The sequence below is a fragment of the Sceloporus occidentalis genome, unplaced genomic scaffold (genome assembly GCF_023333645.1).
Source record: "Sceloporus occidentalis isolate IW3139 unplaced genomic scaffold, rSceOcc1.0.p SCAF_6, whole genome shotgun sequence".
Lineage (NCBI taxonomy): Eukaryota > Metazoa > Chordata > Lepidosauria > Squamata > Phrynosomatidae > Sceloporus > Sceloporus occidentalis.
Window position 1 is genome coordinate 50599194 of NW_028316986.1, and position 13334 is coordinate 50612527.

At 39.8% G+C, this 13334-nt stretch overlaps 1 protein-coding gene across 3 annotated transcripts in view; it reads right to left on the minus strand.

The window, feature by feature from the left end:
• The window catches only part of DNAH8 (dynein axonemal heavy chain 8), a 203483-nt gene that overhangs the window by 78265 nt on the left and 111884 nt on the right, over positions 1 to 13334 (minus strand). For all 3 annotated transcript variants that reach the window (XM_089529590.1, XM_089529589.1, XM_089529591.1), the window contains exons 55-60: positions 12909 to 13043; positions 11875 to 11997; positions 9923 to 10136; positions 5125 to 5234; positions 2765 to 2928; positions 1319 to 1511 (exon numbers count right to left, since the gene is read on the minus strand). In XM_089529590.1, the coding sequence (XP_089385716.1) occupies positions 1319 to 1511; positions 2765 to 2928; positions 5125 to 5234; positions 9923 to 10136; positions 11875 to 11997; positions 12909 to 13043 (939 nt within the window). The remainder of the gene's footprint in view (positions 1 to 1318; positions 1512 to 2764; positions 2929 to 5124; positions 5235 to 9922; positions 10137 to 11874; positions 11998 to 12908; positions 13044 to 13334) is intronic.

Sequence of the window (13334 nt, forward strand, 5' to 3'; positions counted from 1 at the left end):
TTTGTCATCTCAAGTGGATGCGACGGCCAGAAATGCTGGGTATCAACTTCGGTTGATACGCCAACTGTGACTCTACCTCAGCTGAAAGGACCCTAAGCAGGGTTGGCTCTGGTTAATACTTGGATGGGAAACTGCCAGTGAATACCAGGTACTGTGTGCTAAATTTCAGAGGAAGAAACTGGCTAAACCACCTCTGAGTATTCCTTGCCTGAGAAAACCTTATGAAATTCATGAGATCATCATAAGTCAACAGGCAACTTGAAGGCACACAAACACATTCTCTTAGCATCTCTAAAGACAAATAAAAGCAATCTTGTAATAGTCTTCTCTCTTCCTAAGTGTTTCATGATATGCCGTGTGTGTGTGTGTGTGTGTGTGTGTGATATTTATCGGTGAAATCCCTCCATTTCTGGAAGCCATTTCACTCCATAGTGCACCCGGTTCTATTTTTCAAGGCCTTCAAGCAATAGGGCAGGGGTTGGCAACCTGCGGCCCGCGGGCCGAATCCGGCCCGCAGCTGCCGCCGCCGCCGCTCATTGCGGCTTTTCGCCGCTATGGGCGCCGCCATTTCCCTCCCAAAATGGCAGCGAGGTCACGCAAGACTTCGCCGCCATTTTGGGGAGAAAAATGGCGGCGTCCATAGCAGTGAAGTCTCGCATGACCACAGAAAAGGTCGCGCGAGACTTCACCGCTATGGGCAGCAGCCTCTAGGAGGCCCGCTGCGGCCTCTGGAGTCCTTGAACAGGGCTCTGGCGGCAGCAGCTGGCCTCTGGGAGGCCCGTTGCCGTCGCCGGGGGACCCCAGGAGGGCTCCGGCGGCGCCAGTGGGCCTCTGGGAGGCCCTATGCTGTTGCTGGGGTCCCCCAGGAGGGCTCTGGCGGCAAAAAGGGGGAGGCCTCCAGCGCTGGCGGCCCCCGCCAGCTTTTTTGCCGGCCTCTGATGGGGCCTGGGGCCCCGTCAGGGGCTGGCAAAGAGGAGGAGGCCTGGCCACCGGAGGGTGGAAGCTCCGCCCCCGGCATGCGGCTCCAGCCTGGCATGCAACCCCGCCCCGGAGGGTGGAAGCTCCACCCCCCGGCTTCGCCCCCCAGTTGTCTGAGGGACAGCAACCCAGCCCCCGGCTCAAAAAGGTTGCCTACCCCTGCAATAGGGATTCCCCCCCCCAGTTATACCAAATATGTAATGGCCAGAAAGATATTAGATTTAGCAGTCCTTACATGCGCATTTCAGCTACATATTTAACATACTTTTAGTATTATTTTATAGTATTATCTACATAACTATCAGAGTAGAGCTTAAAAAGGAACTAATGAATTACATACCAGTTCATAAATTTTTGGTGCCTCAAAGACATAATCTTCAGGTTCTTCACCAGTAGGTTCAGGCATATCCCGCAAAAAATCTACTAAATATGGCTCAGCTTCGATATCTGATCGTAAATCAGGATCTATGTGTTCATCAACTACTTTATTAAAGCTGTTTGCAAACCAAGCCTCATCTTCTTCACAGACAAATCTGAAAAGCAAAGATCCTAGAAGGTTCTACTTGAAAAGTATAAAAGGGTCTCTCTTTCAACTGTGCATTAGATGATTCCTATACTGAAAGGGCAGCAAGAGAACCCAGCATGCATATCAGAATTAGAAGCAGACTTTTCTGAAACAAAATGAAATAATAACCAAGGACCCTATAACTGTTTACCCTCACGTAAGCCATTCATATGTAAAATATGTAAAAAGGGATATCATAGGTCTTGTTAGACTGCTTATTCCTACAAGAAACCTCCTCACTCCTCCTCAAACTGCTTACTCCTGCCTAAGATGCCTTGGACTGGGAGTGCATGGTGTTAAATTCTGACTGCTGGTAATTTTGCTTAAGACTTTGGGTATGAATGGAAAAGATTAGAAATACATGAATTACACATGGCCTAAAATTTTAAAATATAAGCCACTATGCACCTCTTTCTCAATGTATGTTCTTGGTATTTTTGTTGCTGTGCTGCAGACCCTTGAGATATATAGATTTAATTACCTTTCTGAATTTTATTTCCAGTTACTTTGTGAGATTAAAAGGGAAAGTAAATGAGGACTAAAAATGCAACTAGTCATGCCACAGAGATAATGTCTATGCATGAAAGGATACACAAAACATGTTATAGAGCCTGATTCTCTTCTTCCACTGTTGCAACAGTGGTAGATATGATGTTGAAAATTGTTGCTGAAAAGGGACCTTGAGGAAGAATAATAGTTAGAAATGTGTTGGGCTTCAGATTAATATCACAATCACATCTAGGAGTATTTCAAGGTTTCTTCCAATCTTTCCCACATTGCATTGTAAAACAGCTTTAGTATGCACTGACACTGCTGCAGACCTACTTGTGCTTTTTTTTTTATAAAAAAAATTGCTGACTCTGATCTCACTTTAACTTTTCTGGCTGCATCCTCTGTAATCCTGGGACTTGAAGTATGGTGAGACACTGGAGTGCTTTGGTTGAGAATTCTAAACGCATCTTCATAAACTACAGTTCCCAGGATTCCATAGGATGTTGTCATGGCAGTGAAAATGGAATCATTGTGCTATAAACTGTGGAGTGTAAAAGGGCCTCAGGATTTTATTTTAAACTGGGTCACTTTGTTTCTGGACTCATCATCTCTATAGATTATCTCTGTGGTTGAGTTTCACAATGAGACCTAGCTGGAAGGTGGGGGGGGGGGGGGGAGAGACGGGTCTTATCTTGGTGCTTCTACTCTTCAGTAAAGTTATCACAATACCTGTCTGCAATTACTCTGGTGCATTCATGTTTAAATAGTGACAAGAGGGTACTGGCATCAGAACATTCTTCTGATTTGACTGTTAACATTCCTTGCCAAATTCTGGAAAGGTCTCGCAGATTGAAGATATAGTGGAATTTAGATGGCGTGGGCAACATCTTCACCTAAATCAAATATATGTAAATAATGTCCTTTTTAAATAATGTTCTGTTTTAAAACCACATAAATGGAGACATGTTCACACACACATTTTATTACAGCTATCTCCAGTTTTCTCATCTCCCCCAGTAAAACCAATGCAAAATTGTCATAGCAATAAGTAAGCGGATTATGCCAAATGAATTCTTAGCCACGAGACATCTGTTTAAAAAGGAAATGCTATATGGGAAGGGGGAGGAAAAATCCATAAAATCCTTCACTAGATTGAGAAATGTGAAGTAATGCCCTCTCCTTTCCAACTGCCATGGCCCTGACCACAGAGGGAGAGAAGGGGCAGGCAAAGCTCCACCAGGCCTAGCCCAGAAAAAGAATGGTCCTCCCTCCATTCCAACTGCCTTCGCCCTGGCTACATAGGCAGAAAAGGGACAGGTAAAGCTCCATCATGCCTAGCCCATAGCCCTGGCCTCTGAGGAAGAGAAGAACTACTGGACTTGATCTCCTTCCCCATTGCCATTCCCTTTTCCTTTTGATTCATGTGTTTGTTAGACCTGCACTTCTTTGTGTGGTGGAGAACACTAGACTATGAATGACTGACTGATATTTAATTATCTATTCCAAAGTACCATGTTAGCTAGGCACCATGAAAAAAAGGAAAAAGTTCTGGCATATCCTTTGATTAATGTCCTGCAGAGTACGGGCCCACTTTTTCCTTCATGAATTCAGGTGACTGAAAAAACAAGAAGTTTAAGGCTGTCCTTTGACATCCAACAATATAATAAAACAAACATAAAAATAGCTGTCCCAAACTCTGGCAAGGCCCATGAAAACAACTTGTTTCAGTCTAAAATGAACTTATGTCAGAAACTCATAATGTTGGGAACTGCCCTGTTCCTGGAACATTTAAAGGGTGAAACACACAGTCAAGGTGAAGAGGCTTCTGAGCGCTTTGGGCGTGTGGCATTTAGACACCACACACTTCCAAAGTGGCCAGAAGCCACTCCAAAGCTGCATTCTGGTCCTTTGGATCAGAGCAAAAAGAAGCTTGGATAATCTGGCTCCTGGGAGCAGGCCATGCTGTCAGTGATGTTACAACCCACTTCTGGACTCAGACTTCTCTTTCATGTCCATCTGCTCCAGCCCTTAGTCCACTGAGTTTTTCTATGGCTTATGTTCAAGTGAATCAGCATAGATTCCACCAACATGTGAGTGGGACTGCACCAAGTAATCCCATCTGTGATGTCATGCCTTTTGACTAGTCCCACTCCCTGGCATCCATATGCACAGCACATATGTCACTAGAAAGGATCAAATGTGGGAGCAGTGGTATGTGTGAAGCCTTCTGTGCAATGTGGAGCCCTGCACAGTTAGGCTTCGTGATCACTTGGAACCGCTGTATGCACTAATGTACGCTCCCTGCAGATGTTTTAAACTTAAGCAAAGGAAGCAAAGGATGACACTAGCCAAAGTATGTGGTAAGAGGGAAGAGGCGGTTAAGCACAGACCCACTTGTGAGTTGAAAGAAAATATAAGCACTTAGTCTCAATAAGGCTAAAACCACTCTTCACACAATTTTCTTATAATCATACAAAGGATGTAGAGTTCCTATTGTTTGAGTGGATAACCATATGAGTGGTTGTGGGAGTAATGGAATGTAGTGTGATGCTGGCTGGGAATCAGAAAGGAGATCGCAGAATCATAGAATGATAGAGTTGTAAGAGATCTCAGGGCCCATGCAGTCTAACCCTATTCTGCCATGCTGAAAGATCCAACCCAAGCCCTCCTTGTGACAATTGTAATGAACTGGCCAGCTTCTTTGTTTCAGATGCTGCTAGCATCTTTCTGCCAGTTAGTCTCAAAGGTGCTACAAGACCCCTTTGCATACTGGAATTCTGTGGTAAAGCATTTGCATTCAAAATACAAATTCAAGTTCTGAAGCCAAAAAAAAATTGTTTTCAAAATGTGATTGGTGGAAAATTAAACAAATCTCAAAACCTGCAAGTATTAAGTCTCAGATATTTTTAACATGGCATGAATTTCTATAATCTAAAATCAATACACAACTAGTTCAATGCCACCTTTGCTTCAGATTACAAATATGTGAAAGCCTTATAATCCCTGCCCTACATAAAAAACAAATAACAGCAGATATTTTAAATGTTGCATCTCTAAATAATGAAACTAAATAGAGAATCTATTTATACCTTAGTCCATTGCCACAATATTCTTCCTGCTGATACTAATTTCATGATCATATCACATATTTCGGGCTTGAAATTTCTACATGGATGAAAGTATCCACAGCCAATTATTCCTTTAAAAAACAATAGCACACTGTTAAGGATAAATCCTTAAGATGATTTCAATTAGTATATGAGAATGGTTATATTTTCTTAGGAAGGACTGTATGCTGCCAGAGCAAGAATGGTCAGCTGTACTTTAGGCAAATTAACGGTTAGCAATTTATGGAAGCAAGATACGACCAAACATTTTGTTGAATCTATTTTTATGTGTGTTTACCATGTTCATAGATCTCTCTTGTCAATCAGATGGAACTATAAACACTGATTTTAAGTGAATGGCTGGTTTGATTATAAATAGATAGAATCATAGAATCATAGAGTTGGAAGGGCCATCCAGTCCAACCCCCTGCCATGCAGGAACTCACAAAGTATCCCCGACAGATGGCCATCCAGCCTATGTTTAAAGACCTCTAAGTGAGACAGAGCAATACAATACAATACAATTCTAGAAGGGATTTTTTTACAGATACAAAGTAATGTGTGTACTAAATGAATGATGTTGTAATTTAACTATACAGAAGAAACTAGTAATATAAAGCAGAAATATGCTTCAAGACATACCATACCTAAAGAACAAGTTATAAAGGACAGAGGTTTAGACTGTTCATTTATTATTGTTGGACATTAAGAGGAGCCAGTGTGGTGTAATGGTTTGAGTGTTGGACTATGACTATGGAGACCAGGGTTTGTATCCTGGCTCTGCCATGAAAACCCTTGGGCAAGTCAAACTCTCTCAGTTTCAGGGAATGGCAATGGCAAACCCCCTCTGAAGAAATCTGCCAAGAAAACCTCATAACAGGTTCACTTAAAAGTCATTATAAGTTGGAAACAACTCGATGGCACACAACAACAACAACTATAGAGAACAGCCCAGATGTCCTTAACTATCTGCTCTCACTACTGAACCCTGAAGGCACATATCTTCAGTGCAGGCATTGTTGTAATCCACATCCAAGCAGTTTATAGTTTAATTAAACTGGTTATGTGAGATAGATCTGAGTGAGAAAGAGTGACTGGACCAAGATTATGCAGTGAGATTCATGGTACTAAAGACACTTTAACCTGGGTCCCCCAAGTTTCAATCCAATGCTCATGTAAGATATTAATTTCAGATTTGCCAGAAGAAATGATGTGCCACTCTGTATACTTTGTGGAATTTCTCAGAGATGAAGTATTATAGGATCTTAGAGTTCTTTCCTTCATCCCCTACCTTTGGACTACAAGGATATAGCAGTTGAACAAAAGGCTTTTCTGATATCAATATTTGAAGTTTAGGAACATCTCCTGGGAACACACTTGTGAGATTTTCATTATTTTAAGCTTTTGGAAGCAAGTTATGATTTCCCTGTCTTCCCTCGCATTTTTGAACAGTTACAGAACTGAAAAGAATGGTGTTACTTGTTGTTTTATGACATATCAATTTTATTTTATATTTATAAGCATGTATTTTTAAAAGCTTTAAAAAAATCTCTGTCCTATGAGCACTTTAAAAATTATTTATTTTATGAAAAATTGTTAATTTTACAGTAACCTTTACTTTGGGGATTTTGTGAAGAATTTAAAAATACTAAAAAATTCTAAATACATCATTAAATAACAGCATACAATACAAGCCACACATAGGAGCTGCGGGAAATCATTTCCAGGTAGTTGTGTTCCATGCAGATCCATCATGTTTCTAAACCTTTTACTCTACTGGTACAACTGCACAGTCTCCCCACTCCCAAGTGGCATTGGTATAAAGATTCTCCATGTGACTTGGCAGACACTTGACTTGCACAACGAAATTTGTACACTGTCAGTGGAAAAATAGGTTTTGTTCTGTTCTCCATTTGGATTTGCCCTGAGTTATTATTTATGGAAAAATATTTCAAGAGATGCATTGTCAGCTAAAAATGTGGATTATGTCCAGACTTATAATTCCTAAGATTTGATCCAAGGTTTTAAAGTAATAAAGAACTGCGTTGACATCTTTTTTTTGTTTTCTTTTTGCGTTTGTTTGGGAGTTGGTATTCTGTTCCTCTCTCTGCAATGGCCCATCCCTCCCCACAGGACTCTTTTTTTAATGGCTGCAGACAACAGATGGACATTCAGTGGCTGGTTGAAAGTGGGAGAGATTGCAGAAGTGTCTGCCATTGTCCCCATGAGGCAGAGGCCCCTGGTGGATGTCATTGGTTTGTATCTAGTTGCAGAATGGCAATGGGGAAATTACTGCAGCTAAATGATAAGTCCAGCAGGGTTGAGAGGAGAGACGTAGGTTAGTTCCTCCGGCAGAGCTTTTATGCTATGCTTTGCTATACAGGATCTCTGCCCTGATGTGGTTGCTTCCTTCCATGAGTTCCCTCATCGGGTGACACCAACCCCAGTGACACCACGGACTATGACTCTGGATTTTAATAATGTATCTTGAGAAGAAGATCTTCATCTAATTCCAGAATGACCCCTACTCTTGATGAAAACAGAACGGTAAACAGGTGGCAAGTCAGTAATAATGTACTATTGTTGTGATTTTATTGTATATTGTAACTTGTATTGTTATTTTAACTTATGTAATCCCACCTCGATCTGAAGGGAGAGGCGGGAAATATAAATAAATTATTATTATTATTATCATTATTGTTATTATTGCTGTACTTCTAGGCACTAATTCCTCACCTCATTCCTTGCATTATTAGAAGGGGAAGTTAGTTAAACTTGTGATTAATTAAATTAGTGCTTCATTACAGTAATTAAAACATTGCAGTGAGAGGTACATTCTGGGATAATGTGCAGAAGGCAGCTGGAAGAGTAGACTGATCCATTATTGCTCCCTAGGCAAGGCAAGATCTTATGATGTAACTTTAAGAAAAGTGGCTGCCATCTAGTTCAATTTCCAGATCTATCTACAGCTGAGTGTAAACTATGTTGCAAAGAGCACATTGTGAGAGACAGCAGAGCTTGGTATTAGAAGGGAAGGCATGGTGCAAGGATTGCTCCCCTCTGAAGCTGAGTATGTACTGCTAGAATTTGTACACAGTAGGACCCAAGGCTAAAGAAGATTGTTGTTGGTATTGCTGTTACTATTTACATTGTTGCCATCAAGTCAGTTTCAGTATATGGAGATCCTATGAATAAGAGACCTCAATGAGAAATTGTCATGAACAGTCCTGCTCTGGTTTTGCAAGATTAAAGCTGTGGATCCCTTAATTGAAATAATCCATCTACAAAGTGGTCTTCCCTTTTGTCCCCTACTTTTCACTTTACTATTATAATCTTTTCCAGTGAGTCACATTGTCTCATGATGTATCCAAAGTATGATAGCCTTAGTTTAAACATCTTGGCTTCCAATAAGAGTTCAGGCCTGATTTGCTCTAGGATTCATTTGGAAGGATCTTCCTGATGGCCCATGGTTTTCTGTAGATCTCTCCCCTAGCATCACATTTCAAATGAGCTTCTTCACTGTCTAATTGTTTATGTCACAACTATTAGCATTACATTGAGTGGTATACAGAAATTATGCTTTACGAGTTACAGCGCAAAAAAGCATTAGTAAGGATTCTGTATGGTGTAAAATGGGACGAAGTCAATGGAGGGTGGTAACACCATGAGTTCCCTCATCGGGTGACACCAACCCCAGTGACACCACGGATTATGACTGGATTTTAATAACGTATCTTGACAAGAAGATCTTCATCTAATTCCTTCACAGCTGCCTTTCCAAGTCAACTTTCCTCTGATACCTTGACTACAGTCTCAATTTTAATTAATGACTGACTCAAGATATAAAAATGTTTGATTATTTTGATATCTTCAGCACTCACTTTAAAGTTATGTAAATCACCCCTAGTAATTATTTTTACTTTCTTAATGTCCAGCTATAATTTGCATTTTCTATCTTAACTTTCATTACTAGTTCGTTCCAGAGCTTTACTATATATTTCTTTGCAAATAGCATGGCCTCATCTGCATATTTTAAAGTTAACTGTAGCTTTTCCTTCCTCCAAATTTCATGCTTCCGTTTTCCAAGTTCTAATCCACTTGCTGTATATATTTGATGTAAAAATTTCACAGACAGTGTGATTAAATTAGTCTTCTGTGATCTCTTTGTCAATTGGAAATCATTCTGTTTCTTGCACTGAAAAGAACGGGCCATTTGGTAGGCAGTTAAAACAATGGAAACTGAAAGGATCTTTTTTTTTTACAAGCCGTTTTCTCATCCTCCTTTCCAGGTATGAACGGAGGCAAAAGATGAAGCTCAGAAAGAAAAAGGCTGTTTTTTTGTTTTGTTTTTAAAAAAATAGGTAACAGGAAAAAGAGAAGACATGGAAGACGCTGAAGAAAATTTGAAAAATAAGTAGTTAGATAAGATTTAAGAGTTTTTTCAGAAGCGTGAATCCTCTGAGGGAAGACAAGAAAGGAACTGGAGATGGAGCTAGAGGATGACCTCCTTTATTAAAACTATATCATATGCCACTCTGGAATAGTCATAAGGGGACAACACCACACTTACTTGTGCCTCCCATGCAGCTTTTGGTTGATACAGGGAGATACAGTCAATACGAAAAACCGGACAGAAATATCCAAAATTTGATTCCTTGTTCTAGTTTTGCATATATGTGGCTCTGGTTATTTTATGAAGATATTATTAAGAGAGGATTGTAAGTATTTTGGAGACACAATTGGTTAAATTCAATTCAAAATTACAGAAAAAAAAGATTACCAAAAATTTTATCTATGGATGCATTGCTCGGCAGGGTGCAGTTGAACACAGTAAACTGCCTTTTTAAGCGCTGTGGAATATCATTTCGACCTCCTCCTGGGTGAATCATTGCAGCTATCAACTGTACATCAACGATTGTTGTAAAGTCTCCAGGCTTATCCAAGCTGTACATTCCTTCCATTTCCATCATCTGACGCACTATTTCATTTGTCACCTGAGCAGTTTTTAGAGGAAGGATTAATCTTCCATTCAGAAGAAAGCAACAATGATACATTTCTACTAACTGAGTCAAATAACCTTTTACTGTAGTTTCTTCTAGGGTGTGACATTGAGAATAATATAAAATTATCCATGATTGACAACATATATGATTATGTTCCATTAAAATCAATAGGACATGCATGTGCCTAAATTTCTCTGAACTAAATTAAGCCTGGATACAGTTTAATAAGTAACTATGGGGCTGTACAGACCAGCACTTTGTGTGACCTGTACATGTGGTGAGGGCTGAGCATTTGTACACTCAAAGCCTTTATCATGCCACCTGGCCACCATTATGGTATGCACCCATCCACACGGCATGTGCCATGACGACACATGCCAGGCGCAGTGCTCATATGGCGCTGCATGGAAGGGTGTCATAACGCCACACCTTTTGCTCCTTCTATAGGCTGTGGCATGTGGTAGCCGCGGTCTCCATCCAGGGCTCAAAGAGGCAGCATTGAGCCGCCCGTATGTACAGTCCCAATGAGCCTTAAGACTATTTGACTTTTGAATGAAAAAAAAATAATATATGCAACTGAAACAACTTAGAACATTTTTTTAAAATATTGGCAAACATATGAAGCTGCCTTATGCTGAATTAGGAATCCATATACACTATACCAGTGATGGCGAACCTATGGCATGTGTGCCAGAGGTGGCACTCAAAGCCCTCTCTGTGGGCACACCCACCATCGTCCCAACACAGACTTCACTAGAGTTTGTCATTAGAAATCCAGAGGGACGTGGCACTTTGCAATAAATAAGTGGGGTTTGGGTTGCAGTTTGGGCACTCGGTCTCTAAAAGGTTCTCCACCACTGCACTATACAGTCATAACACTATATTCCAATTTAACTACTATGGTAACAGCCTAGAGAATCCTCAGATTTGCAGTTTTGAATTTAGAATTCTCATCCAGAGAGCTCTAGGGCATCACCAAACTACAAACTCTAGGATTCCGCTGGATGTTGCCATGGCAGTTAAAATGAAATCATAGTACATCATTAGTACATCTCACTCAGTAATGCCTACAGTGTCTGCCAGGAGCCCTCAAAGGATTGAGATGGAGAATTTTATCTAGGTGCTGAATCTGAGACCTGCTACACTCCAAGCACTATGGGCCCTTTTCCCCTTCACCTGAATAAGTACTCCATCACAACGTTCTTTAAGTCTCCAAATGAAAGAATATTGAACTGAGACACTGGACTCCATTGGCCATGCTGGCTGTGGATTCAGAGAGTCATAGAGTGAGTGAGTGTGTGTGTGTGTGTGTGTGTGAAAGAGAGAGGGGGGGAGAGGGAGAGAGCGCGAGAGAGCGCACTGCAAAAGACCTATATTCCAGACACACACACACACTGCATGCATGCAACATAGAAAATAGTCAACACACTTTTCACTTACAAGAATCATAGGTATTGCTTCATAGCAAGAAAATAGCTTTTTCTTACAGAGGTGTATTCAAATAAATATTTCAATTTTTAGCAGCCAATCCAATTATTTGCAATTATTTACGAAGCTGTGTGGCAGAGTACTGTAACATTAAATATGTGTATCCATTACTGTCATACCAGGAAATATTTTTAATATGGGTGTAGAAAAGTCTTGTGTATAGTTTGTGTTTCTAAAACATTTTTACTGATAGCATTTTATTATTTAGGTATGGAACTATGTACAAATATCTGAACTATACCTGATCTCCCCATTCATTAATAATTGGCATGTTAATATCATCAATGAATATGGTCATCTTCCTGCCTCCTGGTGGTCCATAGGTACTGCCCATTCGTTTGTCCACATAACTTTCTATTGTTCTCTTTAAAATTAAACAACATAGAAGAGAGAGGGAAAAGATGTAAATAAGAGAAAAAGCCATTTACAGATTAATGCCATTTGTGCGTTTGTGTGTGATAATCCTGAAATATACATTCCAATTTAAGTGTGCTGGCCAAATGACCGTAATAAAGTTATTTATTATTCCAATTTAAGTAAACAATTTGGAGCAAGCAATTCACAAGTTTTCAGCTCAGAAACATGAATAATAGGAACGTAATATTTTTCCTAATTTGAAGAAAGCAACAAACAATTTTAGCAGTTTTCTTTGCACTGCAAGAAACTGTTTGAAAATTATGCCATTTTCGAAAACTGTTTGCAGTTTGGGATTTATTGCGCGCACACTTTGCATGTGTATTTTTTCCACTGAAAATAGCATATATCTGCCCACAAATATTATTTTCTGTGCAAAGTGACAAATTGGTTTTGAGGATTCTGCCTGTCAAGGTTGGCACAAGGGATAAAAAAGTGTTGTAGATGGTTTCTTAAGCCTCACTGAGAATAGCTTTTTCTGTTCAGGTAGCAGCATTTTCTCCATTTAAAAAAAACCATAGTATTTTCAGTGCAGAAAATCCTGTGACCTGCTCAGAAAGTGCTGCTTTCTTTACCACCACCACCACCCCCAAAATATGAATTTTGTGCAGAATAATTCCTAAAGAGTAAATATTCTTGTCCGTCCGACATTCTCCAAATACATTTTCCAGCATTTATTTAATATTTTCAAGCAGTCTTATTCCATTCCTAATAAAAACTATGTAACTCATTGCTAAAAGCAAAGAAACAAAATTTCAATTTAATTCAAAAATTGGATTTATATTTGAGTAATTCCAAACTATTTTAAAAATTCATGGAAGAATACATTGTCCAGAATCAGCTAAAAAGGTGACACTTTACTTGAAACATTCCAGGTTCCGTTGCTGAAGAAAAGTTCAAACTTTTTGATAAGTGTTCTTCAGGATCGTATTTTTTTAAATAACCTTTAATCATCACAGTTTTTGCAGTTCCTTGTTCACCAATAAGCAACACTGCCTGCAACAATGTTAGGACTGTTATTATTACATTCATAATACATAATAAACTTACATTACTGCAATTGTAGCTGCAAAAACAACAACACCAACAGCAATGATGATGATAATGATAATTTAAGTTCAACAAAAAATGTTCACGTGGATGTTCTGGTTTACTTTCTGCTGTATTATCACCACCATTCCCTCTGTTTTTAATTTCAAACTAAGTTTTCTGCTCTTCAGGGAACTCCCATCAAAAATCACACCACCCCTGAATGGGAGAAAGGTATCCACATAGTAGGGGTAATCC